General features: G+C 37.5%; 1 protein-coding gene and 1 pseudogene across 1 annotated transcript; one reads left to right on the forward strand and one right to left on the reverse strand.

The window, feature by feature from the left end:
• Positions 1 to 1,371: 1,371 nt before the first annotated feature.
• On the forward strand, positions 1,372 to 14,136 carry LOC113054299 (short transient receptor potential channel 4-like). Its single transcript, XM_026219746.1, has 11 exons — positions 1,372 to 1,801; positions 4,103 to 4,506; positions 6,371 to 6,889; positions 8,652 to 9,027; positions 9,119 to 9,258; positions 9,622 to 9,950; positions 10,039 to 10,234; positions 12,106 to 12,300; positions 12,677 to 12,718; positions 12,965 to 13,054; positions 13,131 to 14,136. The coding sequence occupies exons 2-11, from the start codon at positions 4,129 to 4,131 to the stop codon at positions 13,644 to 13,646; spliced, it is 2,781 nt and encodes a 926-aa protein (XP_026075531.1). The 5' UTR covers positions 1,372 to 1,801; positions 4,103 to 4,128; the 3' UTR covers positions 13,647 to 14,136.
• Positions 14,137 to 15,681: 1,545 nt separating this feature from the next.
• The window catches only part of LOC113053901 (glutamate receptor ionotropic, kainate 1-like), a 38,650-nt pseudogene continuing 37,226 nt past the window's right edge, over positions 15,682 to 17,105 (reverse strand).

The following is a 17,105-nucleotide window of genomic DNA, read 5'->3' on the forward strand; positions in this document are numbered from 1 at the left end:
CAATTGTGAGATGTAATGTGGAAATTACCTTTTTATTTTTTATTCATGGTGGAAATTTTCTGGGATTACTTTTTACATTAAGGATGCTTGCATTTACTGTAAATGACTGGATGATGATAATAATAATAATAATAAAAACATTGTGAAAATTATTAATAATTATTAAAAATAATTTCAGTTTGGGCTGAAGAGCTGCATATTCTCGGAGGAGTTTGAATATGACAGGTGGTGAACATTTTGCAATACTTGCTGAGGAATTATGTGAAATTTGTTTTATGGCTCCACATCCTTGATTTGTATCTCCTTCAGATCTCCAAGACGACAGGCAATTCTCACGGAGTAATGTCTTTGATTACTACCACAGTTTGATTTGTCTTGCTCTGTGATGTCTGAACCTGTTAATCTGACAAATTGCAAGAAGGATGTGAAGTTTTAGAGTTGGCTTCTTCACACCCAATGCTTAAATCCCAGATCAATGACTCAGTTTCACAGGTTTGAAATAGAGAGACAAAAATCATCTCAGTATCTGGACACATTTAATTTGTACTGTTTTGATGGTGAAGTGCACATGTGAATAAATGGCACAGGTGCTCACCGGTTTACAGACTAGACTGTCCAAAACATTCATCTGTTCTAACAGACAGCTTGGCAAAATGATAAATTCCTGATGATAAATCTGCAGGTTTCGTGTTGCTGTTGAGCCAAAACAAATTCAGAAGGACAGTGTCTCGATTTACTCTGAAACATTTTCATCTCAGTGTAAAATGACATGCCCTTGCCTGAGATAAACCAGTTTTGAGACTGAGATAAATCATTTTATTAATAGGATTTGTAATTCAGCAAAATGAGAGAAATGATTAACGATCTGAACCATTTCAAGCAGGCTTATTTCTCCCAATAGTTATTGGACTTTATACTGACACCAGTTGGCTTGGATGCATCAATGAATCAAAATCATGTCCATTTGTCATACTGTATATTATAATGTTGTCAAACCTAAATTCATTGGTAGGATTTCAAACAATTTACTTCATTATAAGTTGTCTTGAACACTGACTGAAAGCACTATATAAAGTAAATATTTATTTTTATTAGGAGCCAGCTTTCTGTAGAATAAAATATAGATTTCTCTAGATATTGACTATTTTGTGCAATATGTCTAGCTTTTTCTAGTAAAATAATATTTTTCAAAAGTGCTATTCAATTCATTAAGTGCACAACTTTTTAATTAGCATTTAAAACAAAAACAAAAAACGCATCTTTTAAAGACTGTGTGACACTAGACGTCGAGTGGTGAACCGGAGAGAGAGAGAGAGAGAGAGAGAGAGAGAGAGAGAGAGAGAGAGAGAGAGAGAGAGAGACTATGCAGAATGCAAACAGCCAGGACGTCTGGTAGCCTTTGCGCTCCAAGACTCTTCAGTGAACAAAATAACACTTGACGAAAGATGAGAACGCGTCACACCAGAGTGCGATGAAACCAAGATGGGAAACAGAATATACAAGATGATAAACGATCAAAGATCTCGCACATGCACTTTCTGGAGAGAGCAAACATGTTTGGCTTTGGGAAACTCTGCAGATTAGCTCCATCTTGAATGCGAAATGAGAGGATCACCGAGCCTCGCTGCGCGTACAAATGGATATTTATTTTCCCGCCTTCTATTTCTATCGTTGCGCATTTTCGCGCTTTTCCCTCAGTGGAGGCGGTTGGAGTGTAACGAATTTTCTTCGCACTGGACACCTGTTGTACGCTAGTTAGACCAAATCAGTCACGAGTCAGTGTAACATCCAAAACCAACAGGTGAGATGAGATTCCGTTATTTCATAAAACATTAGTTCACCGAGAAACGCAAATTCTGTTCTTTGCTCACCCACAGGTTGTTCTAAATCTGTGACTTTCTGCCCTGTAAACACCAAAATGCGGTGCGCAGCAAAATCTCATCCTCAGTCACCATTTAGCTACTTTATTGCATCTATCTTTTCCCCATACAATGAAAGCAAATGGACACTGGAGCTGTTATTACATCTACTTTTGTGTAACACTGAAAAAGTAAGTCATAGAGGTTTAAAACAACACGAGGGTGAGTAAATGAGAACAGAATTTGCATTCTGAGTGTAACGTTACGATTCCTTTAAAGTGACAACGAGTTCCATTTTATAAACGTTCTTTTCCACACAGATTATTAATTACTGTGGTTTTTGAAAACCAATAACACGGAAACCCGAATAATTTCCTTCAAACTACAGCACCGCTTGAAATGTAGAGTTTTTAACACTAATGTGCGTGCGTTTATGGTTCCGGGCATTATATGCGCGTGCATCATGGGTGCGCGTAGATATTTATTTATTTACTTATTTTTACATTTTGCTTACTCGAAATGCGACAAAATCTATGGCCGGAAATGCTGCTGAGGCAGCCAGCTCACTGTATTTATAGTCATGATTATAGTCAAGAGTGGAGACTGAAGAGCGCACTGCGCATCTGTCTGTGTTCATCAACCACTTCTGCGCACATCATGAAAATGCCCTCGTGCATTATAATAAAACCACTTCAATAGTTAAAATGTTCATAAATAGTGCAAATAATGCCACAATTCAAATCTACGAGGTGCAGTAGTGTCTAAGACGCCTTAAAAATTAACACTTATTTGGTTGAAGTACATTGTATTTCTTTCTTTTGTATCATCAAGTTGAAAGTGTAAACTGAACCAATTCACTGAACTCATATCTGATGCTTTAAAAATATTTATGAAATATGATAAAATTATAGCGAATAGGGGTATTATGAGTGGCCTCTGGGTCAGTCATTGAATACTTAACTGAGTCCCCCTCCACCTCACACAGTGCAAAAAATAAATAAAATAAGAATAATAAAATTAGTGCACATAGAATATAAACAGTTTTATTAGGAAGTAACTTCAGCAAAAGGTCCAAGTTCACTAGAGGAAATACTAATCATTCAATTATGGTGACTAACAAAATGCAACATAGACAACAGTAGACAAAATAAATCAAATCTATATATTAATTTTAATAATTAATATTACATATTCAAAAGCTTTGACTAATTTAGCACAAGGGTCTATAAATAATATTTTAGTTCCAAGGACGTTTACAGAATTTATCAAGGTAGCTTGATAAAAAAAAAAAATAATAAAAAATAATAGAATAATAATAATTATATATATATATATATATATATATATATATATATATATATATATATATATATATATATATATATATATAGCAAAACATTAAGCTTAAGCTTTACAAATTTGTTTAATTTGACCTACAATGAGTTTAACAATAGAAGTCTATATGGAAGGTCCTCATAAGTGAACAAGTTTGTATGAGAACACTGAGAAGGCTGTGAATGGCCATCATGTTTTATCACTGGACAATATTAACAGCAAGTTCCTTTAATGCACACACCAGAAAGCACTGTCCATAAAACATCAGCATTTTCTGCAGGATGACTGAATTGTGGATGGTTGTATATAAATTTTTCGATGGAACTGAAAATGCCAAATTAACTAATTTAAAGGAAAAAATATGACATTCTTGCAGCACTCTACATTGATTAAAAAGACAGTATACAAGAGGACATTTTCAGAGTTCATTTGTGTGGTGAGGGAAAGCAAAACTGATCCCAACTTTTGTATATGAGATGCCTTATAAACAGCTCAGATGATGTCAAAAGGTTGAATTCACTGCAGACATTTTATTGATTGACTTTTGAAAGTGCTGAGATATTTTGCCCTTAAACAAACAACAAAAAACCCAGTCCATGGTATACATTTATGGCTTAATCTATATCAAGTGTTCTCTTAACTCCATTAAGATCTTGTACCAGTATCTGAGGTTTTCATTGTGGCCTTCATCAAAACACCCAAATCGAATAACCTCCCTATAACCTCGAAGTCAATAGAAAAACAAGCAAATGAGGGCTGAGTGTCATGCTAATGGGATGTTGGGTGTGGAGATGATGGTTTACAATGCTTAGGGCCATTTCCTCTATAATGCATGATTCCTACCCTCATTTACCAGCATCCTTTCATTGTCTGTATGGGTCTCTCAATTTCCATCTCTTCATTCCCAGTTGTCTCTCATGAAGGCATAGCAGCAATGTCACAGCTCTACTTTCGCAGAACGGGAAACTTCTCGTACAGGGACCGGATCCCTCTGCGGATAGTTCGAGCCGAGTCGGAGCTGTCACCCCTGGAAAAGGCCTACCTGTGTGCTGTGGAGAAAGGTGACTACGCCAGCGTCAAACAAGCACTGATAGAAGCCGAAATCTACTTTAAAATCAACATCAACTGCATCGACCCTCTGGGACGGACGGCTCTGTTGATTGCCATTGAGAATGAGAATCTGGAAATCACTGAGCTGCTGCTCAGCTTTAATGTGTACGTGGGGGATGCACTTTTACACGCCATACGAAAGGAAGTGGTGGGGGCTGTGGAGCTGCTTTTGAACCATAAAAAGCCCAGCGGGGGCATGCAGGTAAGATGACAATCACTGACAAATTTACTTCAGAGTTTCCTGTATAACCGAAACAATTTGATGTCTCACGTACTGTCGCATCTCTTGGGTCCTCTTTTCAATTCTACTTACACATGCAGGAATTCCCAGTTGCCTTGGTAATCCCTTCTTTTGTGAAGCGACTGTAAATGTGCAGATTACATCCAAACTGTTTTAAACTGTTTCAAGTGATTTTCCTGTTCATGTCGCAGTGATAGCTGGAACCTGAGAATGCACTAATTCTTTCTGAAAGGGACGTTTTTTTCTCTGTAGACCTATCTGTTTAATTAAAAGTTTTGAAAGTAGTGCTCCTCTTAATAGTTATTTCTTGCTTTTCTGTGAAGATGGCTTGCATTATCCTTTTCACTTTCTTCCAGCTGAAGATGAAGTAATTTTCCACTTTGTTTGAAGGGCTGTGACCCCTGCTACAGATAAAGTGTTAATGACTTCAGTGCCACACAGTGTAGCAAACTGATATCATGCCTCAGTGTCTCACAGAAAAATAAGGTGAATTTGTTATAAAAATCTGGTTGAGCATATGAAATTAATATTTAGTTTGTTGTTGTTGTTTATGGGACAGCACAGAATAATTGAATCATGCATTGAGCAGCTTAAAGGCTTTGTTCAGACAGGCAGAAAAAACCTAATTTAAATAGTCTGAACAGCAAAACAAAAATAAATGATATTTTAACTAACCTGATCCAGATCACATTTTTATGTGGTTTTATATGATTAAATTGTAGAAAATTGTATGAGGTCTAAACCGCTTACGTTTCAACTGAACTTTTTTTTTAAATAATTTATGGCACAATGTGTATGTAATATCATATAAAATGCACAATACTATGCAAAATAATGAATTTTCCCCAGTTTTACCTTGTATATTTAACTATGTACCAAAATCATAAAAAATGATAGAGGAATACAAATGGTATTAATTTCTTATGTTATCATAGACATACAACTATACAACCGTTCCAAACTTTGGGTCAGTTATTTTTCTTTCTGAAATAAATTAATACTTTCAGCAAAGAAGCATTGAACTGAGCAAAAGTTACAGTACAGACTTTATTTATTACATGGCACACAAAATAACTGTCTAGTGGGGTAACCAAGATGGCCACTGACTGAGTTGAGTTGCCTTGCATGACTTTTAATTTATTGTAGAGACAGACAACATGAAGCTGGAGTGCTGATAACACAGTAATAACTCATGGCTTCTTTAACAACAAATCAGTTTCTTACTCAGTATTCTTATCTCTAAATCATTCAAATAAGGTAATACTGGGAAATGTATTGTTTCCTGAGAAATCAACCATTAATGGGGTTTATGATTAAAAATGTTTTCCAAAAGGATTCTAAAATAAACCATTTTCCATTTGAAGTTATCAAGTTTTTTTTTTTTTTTGGTCTAGTTTTAAAGGTGAGGTAGGTGATTTTTGTGTGGCTAGCAATAGCAAGCTAACTTTGAAAGCACAAGATCCCACCCTCCCTGCATAATGGAATGCGCTGATGATGTATCGTGTCTGCACAAACAGGGTACGTGGAGGTATGCAAGTACATACGTTGACAGACAGCTCAGACTGAGGGATACGATTGGACATTTCATGGTCCTACACCTTACACAGATGATATAAATACATGGAGACCATTAAACTTAGTGATTTTTATTAACATGTGAAGATAACAAAAATGTCTTAGAACCAAATGACCTACACCTATCCTAACTATATTTAGTTACATTTATCAGAGAACGAGATAAAAAAAAAAATCAGATTTTATATTTTCAAGCAGGTGTATCTTTTTTGTATTTTTTTTCATAAACCCTGATTTCTCTCTTTTCTAGGTACCTCCTATCCTGTTGGATAAACAGTTCTCTGATTTTACTCCTGACATAACGCCCATCATCTTGGCCGCTCACACCAACAACTATGAGGTCATCAAGATGTTGGTTCAGAAGGGTGTTTCCATGCCTCAGCCCCACCAGGTGCGCTGCAACTGCATGGAATGTGTGTCCAGCTCAGACGTGGACAGCCTGCGACATTCCAGATCCCGTCTTAACATCTACCGGGCCCTGGCCAGCCCCTCGCTCATCGCCCTCTCCAGTGAAGACCCCTTCCTGACGGCCTTCCAGCTCAGCTGGGAGCTCCAGGAGCTCAGTAAGGTGGAGAATGAATTCAAGTCAGAGTATGAAGAGCTTTCCCAGCAATGCAAGCAGTTCGCCAAAGATCTGCTCGACCAAACACGCAGCTCTAGAGAGCTCGAGTTGATTCTGAACTACAAGGACAATATGAATCTCCTAGAGGATGAAGAGAATAATGATCTCGCCAGGCTCAAACTGGCTATCAAGTACCACCAGAAAGAGGTGAGTTTTGTGCTTTTCAGATGTCAAGATTGGACTACAAGAACTTTGAAAGCAGTCCACAATGACTTCAAGATCATTACAAGTAGTGCAAAATAATAACTCCAGATAGGAACAGCATTCAAGCATATTATAAAGGTTCATTATTACAAAACAGGTGTTTATAGTTGTTTGTTTCAGTAGTCAGGGTCTGTGCTTGGATGGCTGCCCTGTTGATTTGGTGGATTTTACATGTCGTGGATAAAATATTTCACATGGTGTTGTTTTCCTATTGAACAAATGTCGGTATTTAAAACAGAGAAGAATATTTTCACCCCAAGAAGTCGGTTGTGTTTTTATTCCCTCTAGAGTAGTGGCTCCCAAACACATTCCTGGAGACCCCCAGTATTGCCCATTTCAGCTCTTGGAGTATCTATTAATGAGCTGATTAATTGAATCAGGTGTGTATGACAAATGAGGCATGCAAAATGAGCAGTATGTGCGTCCAGGAACGTAATTAGGAACCACTTCTATAGGGGGATACTGCAGAGTGGCTGCAGCAGTATATGGATCTATATCTCCCCCTTCTGTCCAGATTAAACACTACAAGCTCTTTTTGTTAGAAAGGTAGAAAAAAGTCTCCTTATACTTAAGGCTTCTGTGTGGTATATTTCAACTTGCAGGCTTTTACTTTGGCAAGTGATGCTTACTGTAAGCTGGGGAAGATGTTGTCTTTATTCACCTGTGGCATCTGTGTCATTTAACAGAAGCACACCAGGATCTTATTTTTCCATAGCTGCATCATTGAAATTCCTCTGGAAGATCTTCCACATCACAGTCAGATGACCGCAAATTATTAGGCTGAATGGCCGAAATATTCTATTAAATTATTGGTCTTTTGTGAATTAGAGAACCAAAAAAGGGAAGTTAAATCTAAAAGTAAATTCATATGATGATCAAGATATTAACAGTTTCAGATTTTTATTTAATTTAATTGTCATTGGGGTGGTACCTTTTCAACACTTTAAAGCTACATTTAAGTTACATAAAGTGCACATATTACCTAAAATGTACCACCCTAGTGACAGCTTTTGGACAGCTTTTGGATTTTTTTTTTATAAATCTTTATATTTGTAACATTTTATTTTATGCAAAAATATTTTTAGTATTAAAATTATGTATTAAATGTAATATGTTTTAACTAATCATTTACCAAAAAAAAAAAAAAAAAAACATATTCTGCTGATTTTGCTACTATTGCCATCAAAATGACAGTCATATGTATCCATGTTTAATTCACACAAGTCAGTGTTTAGCTTGTTGCGTTCCATGTGCAGCCTAGATGGTTTTACAAAAGGTGCAGAAAAGCTTTTTGGATTAAAACCAGATATGATGAGAAACAGATAGAGCAGCCTGAGAGAAAATAACAGTGTTACTGTAAGCCTTCCTGTGCCTTTTTGTTTGCTCTGTTTCAAATGGCACTTGCTTCTCATTAAGACATGGCTCCATTATTTGTGTTCTCCTGCAGAGAGCGTTTATTTTGGAACTGACAAAAGTCTCCATGCATGATAGATGGCAGAGAATGATTTTGCTTTGCTGCACATTCCAGTGAGAAAATGCAAGCAGATGATCAAATTAAAGTTCAGCAAAATCTCAGTAACTCAGTCTATACATTACATGTACTGTATGTCACAATTTATTTACAGTTTATTGTGAATTTACACCTATAAGAAACTTTTAGTTCATTCAATGTCAGTTTAATCTCTTTTCATTATTCTGTGGTTAGTTTGTAGCACAGCCAAACTGTCAGCAGCTGCTCGCATCTCGCTGGTACGATGAGTTCTCAGGCTGGAGACGCCGCCACTGGGCCAGCAAGTTCATCACCTGTATGTTCATCGGATTCCTCTTTCCTTTCTTTTCGCTGCTCTACCTGATCGCTCCCAAGAGCCACTATGGCCTCTTCATCCGGAAACCCTTCATCAAGTTTATATGCCACACTGCTTCATATCTGACCTTCCTCTTTCTCCTGCTGTTGGCCTCCCAACACGTGGACCGAATGGACAATCAAGAGCTCACAGAGCTCACTAAATGGGGTCCGGTGCTTCCCAAACAGGGTCCAGAGCCCACCACTGTGGAATGGATGATCCTACCCTGGGTTTTAGGTAATATGTGTTTAGGGCTGAAAAATCTGATTCGATCAATCAGATTTTGATCAGTTGAAGATAACTTTTCTTGAATTTCTTTTCTTTACAGGATTTGTATGGGCTGAGATCAAACAAATGTGGGACGGTGGATTTCAGGATTATATTCATGATTGGTGGAACCTCATGGACTTTGTGATGAATTCTCTGTATCTGGCTACCATCTCACTGAAGTTTGTCACCTACTTTAAGGTAAGTTGAAAATTAAGTAAAAATGTTCTCGTTTACACTTTTTATAAAACAAACCAAATTTGGCTTAATTTTTACAATGCTTTACAAACTGTACACTGATATTTTATATTTGAATTAGTAGTATGCTGATTTTTTTATCCAAATTGTCTCGTCTACGTTACACACAGACATTTTTGATTGGCTGTGATTTGCATTCAAAGCATTTGAACTTTCATTGAGGACAGACAAATTATTTGCCACTAGAAAATATATTGGGTTGGGAAGGGTCAGGGCAAGATGTTTGTCTACTCTTAACTGGAAAGAGATTGACCAGAGGTTTTAAACGATTTCATACTGTAATTCTCAACACTTGTCTTTCTGCAGTTCTCTGACAACTACGGGCAGCGGGAGGCATGGGTGATGTGGCACCCTGCCTTGGTGGGGGAGGCCTTGTTTGCCATTGCTAATATATTTAGCTCCCTACGACTGATTTCACTCTTCACAGCCAACTCCCACCTGGGCCCTCTTCAGATCTCCCTCGGACGAATGCTGCTGGACATCCTTAAATTCCTCTTCATTTACTGCCTGGTGCTACTCGCATTTGCTAATGGCCTCAATCAACTGTATTTCTATTATGAAACTGATGGTAGAATTATTAACAACGTCACATGCAAGGGTATCCGCTGCTCTGAGCAGAACAATGCATTCACCACGTGAGCAATCTTAGATTGATAGGTTTAATCTAAATTTTGCTTGTTTTGCAGCAAAATAATGATATTATATTTTTGATTTTTTTTTCAGCATGTTTGAGACATTGCAGTCATTGTTCTGGTCCATATTTGGTCTTGTTGCCCTGCACGTGACCAATGTTGAGGCCCAACACGAATTCACAGAATTTGTTGGAGCCACAATGTTTGGGACCTACAGCATAATCTCTCTGGTGGTGCTTCTTAATATGCTCATTGCTATGATGAATAATTCCTATCAACATATTGCTGTAAGTGCTTTAAATTATTATTATTTTTTTTTTAATCTTCTGGGTACATTAAAGGGTTAGTTCACCCAAATATTAAAATTATGTCATTAATGACACACCCTCATGTCGTTTCCTAACCCGTGAGACCTCTGTTCATCTTCAGAACACAGTTTAAGATATTTAAGATTTAGATCGAGAGCTTTCTGATCCTCCATTGAAAATGTGTGTATGGTATACTGTCCATGTCCAGAAAGGTAATAAAAACATCACCAAAGTAGTCCATGTGACATCAGAGGGTGAGTTAGAATTTGTTGAAGCATCGAAAATACATTTTGGTCCAAAAATAACAAAAACTTCGACTTTATTCAGCATTGTCTTATCTTCCGGGTCTGTTGTGAGCGCGTTCACAACACTGCAGTGTAGTGATGTCCGGTTCGCGAACGAATCATTCGATTTAACCGGTTCTTCTTGAACCAGTTCACCAAATTGAATTGCTTCGTTAGAAATGGGTCACATCTCCAGTAAGCACTTAATCGGTTAACTTTTATAATGTGGCTGACACTCCCTCTGAGTAAAAATCTTGAAACTTAAAATCTTCTCTCTGTGAAGAGAGAACTGAAGATGAACACCCAGCCGAGCCAGATAACCAACGAAAGATTGACTCGTTCTCGAGTACACTGGAGATCACCAGTTAACTGAACCGAGAACCATCTTTATCTGACGCGTCCGATTCGAGAACTGAGGAGCTGATTATACTGCGCATGTGTGATTCACCGTAAAGCAGACTGAAACACGGCGCGTCTGAACCGAACTGATTCTTTTGGTGATTGATTCTGAACTGATTTTGTGCTAGTGTTATGAGCGCGGGTAAACCGAAGGCTTGAATGAGGGTCAATCATCGCAAATGACTTCATTATGTCGAGCGCAAAAGAACCGGTGAACCGTTGTTTTTTCCAACCAGTTTATTGAATCGAACTGTCTGAAAGAACCGGTTCGCGAAAAGAACCGAACTTCCAATCCGATCACTGCTGGTGATCCAAAACCCGATGCAACCAGTTCTTGACTCTAGAACAAGTCAATCTTTAGTTCGTTATCTGGCTCGGCTCGGTGTTCATCTTCAGTTCTCTCTTCACAGCAGTTCAGGCAGTGTACTGTTTGAGTAAATGAATTACTCCGGGATATTGGTTTGTTTGAACTCAGAGGGAGTGTCAGCCACATTAAAAAAGTTACAGCTTAAGTCATTTGTGGATTAATGCTTATTGGAGATGCGAACCATTTCAAATGATTCAGTTCGATTTGGTGAACTGGTTCAAGAAGAACCGGTTAAATCGAATGATTCGTTCGCGAACCGGATATCACTACACTGCAGTGAACGTGCTCACAACAAACCCGGAAGAGAAGACAATGCTGAATAAAGTCATAGTTTTTGATATTTTTGGACCAAAATATATGTTCAATGCTTCAATAAATTCAAACTGACCCTCTGATGTCACATGGACTACTTTGATTATATTTTTATTACCTTTCTGGACATGGAGCGTATACCGTACACACAGTTTCAATGGAGGGACAGAAAGCTCTCGGACTTAATCTAAAATATCTTAAACTGTGTCCCAAAAATGAACAGAGATCTCATGGGTTTGGGACAACATGAGGGTGAGTCATTTATGACATAATTTTCATTTTTGGGTAATCTAACCCTTTAACTTTTTTTTTTCAATGTCAAAAGTGGTGTATTTGTATATTTTAAGCTTATCTTATTTCACTTTTTTGCCAAATTAGTTCATTTTAGTTCATCATCTTTAGTGTGACATTGATTTTGAATGTACAACTATTTTTTCACTTTACTGTTTAATTGGCATAATCAGCTCTTGTCTTTGGTTGTTCCACAGGACCATGCTGATATTGAGTGGAAGTTTGCCAGAACAAAACTTTGGATGAGCTACTTTGAGGAGGGTGGCACACTGCCTCCTCCCTTTAACATCATTCCAAGTCCAAAATCAGCGTGGTACCTCATCAGATGGATCAAGACCCACTTCTTCAATATTAAACACAGAAAAAGAGCTGAAACATTTGGATCACTCGGGGTAATAAGCCATTTGCTCTCCTCTTCTAATTATAATAAACATTAAAGTGTTTTTGCTTCAACAACAAAAAAAATAATATTTTTATTGGAATGTTCAAGCTGCTCTTTTCCAGACAGATGGTGAATTATATTTACAATATTCAGAAAGAAGCAAACATCACTAAAATAAATTGTCCATTGTCTATGTACTATAAGTCTTATGAAGTCATACAATTACTCTGTATGATGAATAATCTTAAAAATGTTCAAATGCAGTTACATGATTTATTGAACAAATCGATTGGAGCTGCTGAGGTTTTCATTACCTTGTAATATAGCAAAGTGGGTGTCAAGAAAAGTCAATATAATTGAGCTATTCTCTTTTTATAATTCCTCAGATGCGAGCTGCTGAAAATGTCCGCACAAACCGCCAGTACCAGGTAATGGTGTCTCTTGCAAAGTAACTGATGATTAAATCTGTCTACAAAGTGCACTTTAATTCAGATCAGCAGATGAAAGGTCACCGCAATCTCTTATTTAATACAGTGTAAATCAACTCAAGTCCTTCTGAATTTAGACATTAATATCCTCTTCAAATACACTTTGACTCTTCTGAAAGACTCTGTGGGCTGCTTGTTTGGTCTAATCTTTTCCCAGTTGATAATCAAATTAATTTTATTTTTTAGGAGGTACTTAGAAACCTGGTTAAGCGGTATGTGGCAGCAATGATCAGGGATGGCAAAAAAGAAGAGGGATTAACTGAGGAGAACTTTAAGGTGAAGTGATAATTTACAGTCAACCAGTCATTATCACAATAGTTTACTGAGCAATGTGTGATTATTATTACCATAGGAACTTAAACAGGACATCTCAAGCTTCCGTTACGAGGTGATGGGAATGATGAAGGGAACAAAGATTGGCATGTCAAACTCAAAGGGGAACCTAGTGTATCCTGATAACCCTCTGAAGTGCAGTTCTACTTCAGCTGGAAGTCAACTAAAAGGCAAACTGAGACTGCAGAATGTCGCCACCTCTGTGATCCAGGAGGGTGGACTCAAATCCAACGCCTGGAAGCCTGGCGGCTTACGAGGCCTTGTGGATGGTTTCATCTCAAACAATAGCAATCAAATGAACTGCAAAGGGCCAAACAACCCAGGAGAGATTTACTCTGTGTCAGAAGAAGCTGGTGAATCTGAGAATGAAGAACAGGATGATGGCAAACAGGGAGAAAATGGGAACCAAAACAAGGAATCAGAGAAGGACAGAGTGAATAAAACATCGCAAGAGGATGATGAAATGTTATATATGCGTTATATGTGTGCTGAAGAAATGAATGAGGAAAGAGAATATGATGGAAGCAGATTATAACTGCATTGTGACAATCATATTCTGAATGCTGCAAAAAAAGAGAAAAGAGAAAGATGCTGTTCTCCTGAACTCTATCGCAGAAGCAGCTGTGGTGATGATCCAGTGCAGGGCACTGCGTCTGTACGATCCGAACATCAAGTGTTGTTCTAGAGTCTCAGGGATGAATGGCACTTTTAGGAGAATATGGGGTCCAGCGTTGTCATTACAGTGATTTACACTGTCAAGTGTGTAAATGCTCCTGTAGTTTATCGCTGCTCTGCTCTCCTCTCTGCTGAATCATATATTAAGGAGCAATAGCCGACCCCTAAGCTCTAGACATTTCATTCTGCCTTACTCTGTTAGATTTAGCATTTTATGCTATCTTTGGTTCCAGCATAAGAGGTGTCATTAATGTCATGCTACCTAATATGTTTAATAAAAGCTACTATGCAAATACTGGCAACTTTTAAAACTTTTTAGTCATTTTTTGCATTGAGCACGAGACATTGAACATGAGTCGTTTAAGAGAAGGAACTGGTTGAAGTCCAAAGTAAACCATACATATCGTACAGTCAATTATGGTACATACTGTGGAATCATGTCTGCTTCATCCTCCTCTCATTTGTATTCACAATAAAGAACACGGAGAACATAGTATTATACAGTTTGCACAACTTCAGTAAATAGTCCTTTATGCTCCTAAATGTCGTATTCCATCAATCCTCGTTGTTTCCATAACAGATTATTGCCTCGTATGACAGATCATGACTTAATGCACAAATATAAGTAAATATATACTGTACTATGATTCAGTATTGTTGTGATCTTGGTTTTTATCTCAATTTATTTTAGAAATCAGAGAGATTTAATACATAGTGTGACCATTACAAAAATGTATGACTAACATTATGAGTGTAAGCATTTAGAATTTTGGAAAGTTTATATTGTGATACTATGTAAAGGTGAGCACAAACTAACACGATACATTTGTAGGATGAACTGATACAGGTGGGTTAGATTGTTATCTATTTTCATAACCCTTAAAGGGAAAAAATCTCGCATTGCATTTAAACAACACATCGAGAGCTTAAAAAAAAACATTTAATATAAGTTCTGTTGTGATTAATTTTATATTGGCCCATGGTATGCCATATTTTAACAAGCAGGTTGTCTACTCTAGTGATGTAAATGGAGGCTCTGTAATGATTTTACAGATGCACAGTTACTTCACAGTTTGATAGGCTGGGAACGTTAACACTGTTTGCAGAGTTCATCATCTAATTTGATTCACATTCTCCATCCTTCACCAGGATACAAAGGCCTATCTATAATTGATTTGAATTGGCACCCTAGAGAGTCCAGTGTGCAGCACAAGTGTACTTGAATGAAGTTTAAAAGAGCAGCAAGTCATTTGCACTGCAGCAAGGGGCAAGAAACTGACACAGTATTCTTTGTGCATGCTAAAATCCAGAACTACTGCTGACCTCACAGGGATTTTCAACAGTTACATCACTGATGAGGGATAGCAAAATACTGAGAAATTTTGTTTGCACATTCCAGGCTGGTGGGCTGTCAGTCTCTGCATTAGTGGTGAGGATTTTGTGACAGTTTCTGCAGGTTTGTTCATGTCCATACAGCAGCAGGTGGCAATAAGTGATTCAGTGTGTCACTGAATCATTCACTCAAATGATTCATTCAAAAACATGATGGATTTGTTTAAGAATCAAACACCACTACTGTGTGTTCCTCAGGGACATGCAACATCTGGGTGGGTGGGGTGTTGCACATTGTATATTGCTAAGGAATATTACTAAACATGACTGAAATTAATAGCTTCTAAAAAATCATCTAAATGACTCTGCATCGAACTTGGATAAGCCAGTCAGTCGTTTGTTCCTTTACACTTTTGAAATGTATTATTATAATGTATTAAGTACATTTCTCACAAATGTTGGAAAATAAAAAGTTAACAGTTACACATTGACCCTAGTGAACTATTACTTTGGACTTTGAAAGTAAAAATGAAAAATGCTTGTTGGAAAGAATACAGTTGTCCTCAGTGCACACAGACCTCCACTAGAAGACCTGTATTAGGGAGAAATGTGGTGGTTACTGGAAATGGTGGAGAAACTAAGTTGGACAGGACTCCAGACTGCTCCCCAGCCTGCTTGAGTTTTCTCACACTGAAGCTGGACCTGGAGATGTGGGGTGTGATGTCTGTACGGCAGAAATATAAAGCCATCAAATCTTGTCTGGTGTGTCTGAACTCTTTCTGTCAAATCCCCTTGAGAGTGCAGCATGAAAATACCTTTGACGGTGAGAGACACTGTTTGATTCATGCTCCTGAGCAACTCCAGGAGATGATCTGTCCAATACACAATGAGCTTTCGGAGATTTTCTGTCAACAGAAATTAGATCCTACAATGTATGTCACTTCACACACATACCCTCAAACATATGCAGATATGACATGACTTTCCACTGACTTCTACTGTTTTTATAGAAAAAAAGGCTTCATTAACAAGAAAAAATGTAGAATTGATTGGTTGGATCATTGCATTTGCTATTACTGTGATCTCATGTGAGTGACAGGTTGTCCCGCGTTATTTTGAAAGAGATTTAAAAACATTTTCTTAAAAATTCAGAGGGCACATGAATTAAAATAATAATAATGTGCAATAATAAAAATACTGCAGTATCAATAAAAATAAATAAATGAATTATATACTGTCAATTTTGATTTCATGGTGGCTTTAAATATGGTTTAATATCGTAATAGATTCACACAAGCTTCTCAATGGATTCAAACACAGGTGAATAAAACACTCCAACTGTCTGGAGGGAACAGAGTAGCTATCAAACACTGGCAAAGTCCTGCTATATCCCGAACATCCAGACAGATTTGATTGCTGGCCACAGGTCCTGTGTAAAGAGAGTGTTTGTGGACGTGTGTACTGGGAGTTTGAATGGAGTGGGAGAGCTGGCGTGGGTGTATCATCGGCCTTTCAGAGCATCTGCAGGAAGGGAAATAGTGATGAGAGTTAAATTTGGATGTAACGATCAGTGTATGAGTTTGTACTGCTGCTGCCCTTGCAAATACACATTCTGGGACATTAACAAAAAGACAAAACTATATGTAGATTAGCAGTGTTTGTGGATTACAGTGCTGGATCTTTTTCCAGCATCTCTGACAAAATGAAATCATCTATCTATAGTCCACACACTACTCAGCCCATCTATCCTGGGTTTGGGGTTTATTGTGGGTCATCAGTGAAACTGTGTGATCCAGCAAGGAACTTTACATGATTTTGAGAAAGAAGTGAGATTCAATTTGATGTTATGGTATTTTTTATTGTCCTGTCATTGAACCAATACTATATTTCAAAAAAAAAAAAAAACAACTGAGAGAAAGAGAGACGAAGACAAAGAGAGAGATGTAAATTCCTAAAATAAGTGTTCCAAAAAATATTTTACACCACA

Source organism: Carassius auratus, chromosome 35, assembly GCF_003368295.1.
Source record: "Carassius auratus strain Wakin chromosome 35, ASM336829v1, whole genome shotgun sequence".
In the NCBI taxonomy this organism is placed as follows: Eukaryota; Metazoa; Chordata; class Actinopteri; order Cypriniformes; family Cyprinidae; genus Carassius; species Carassius auratus.

Excerpts from the sequence above, each read along its gene's own strand:
- LOC113054299 (XM_026219746.1), top strand. The coding sequence starts at position 4,129 with ATGTCACAGCTCTACTTTCGCAGAACGGGAAACTTCTCGTACAGGGAC. Across the intron at positions 9,259-9,621 it reads AGTTTGTCACCTACTTTAAG|TTCTCTGACAACTACGGGCA; the intron begins GTAAGTTGAAAA and ends GTCTTTCTGCAG. Across the intron at positions 12,719-12,964 it reads GCACAAACCGCCAGTACCAG|GAGGTACTTAGAAACCTGGT; the intron begins GTAATGGTGTCT and ends TTTATTTTTTAG.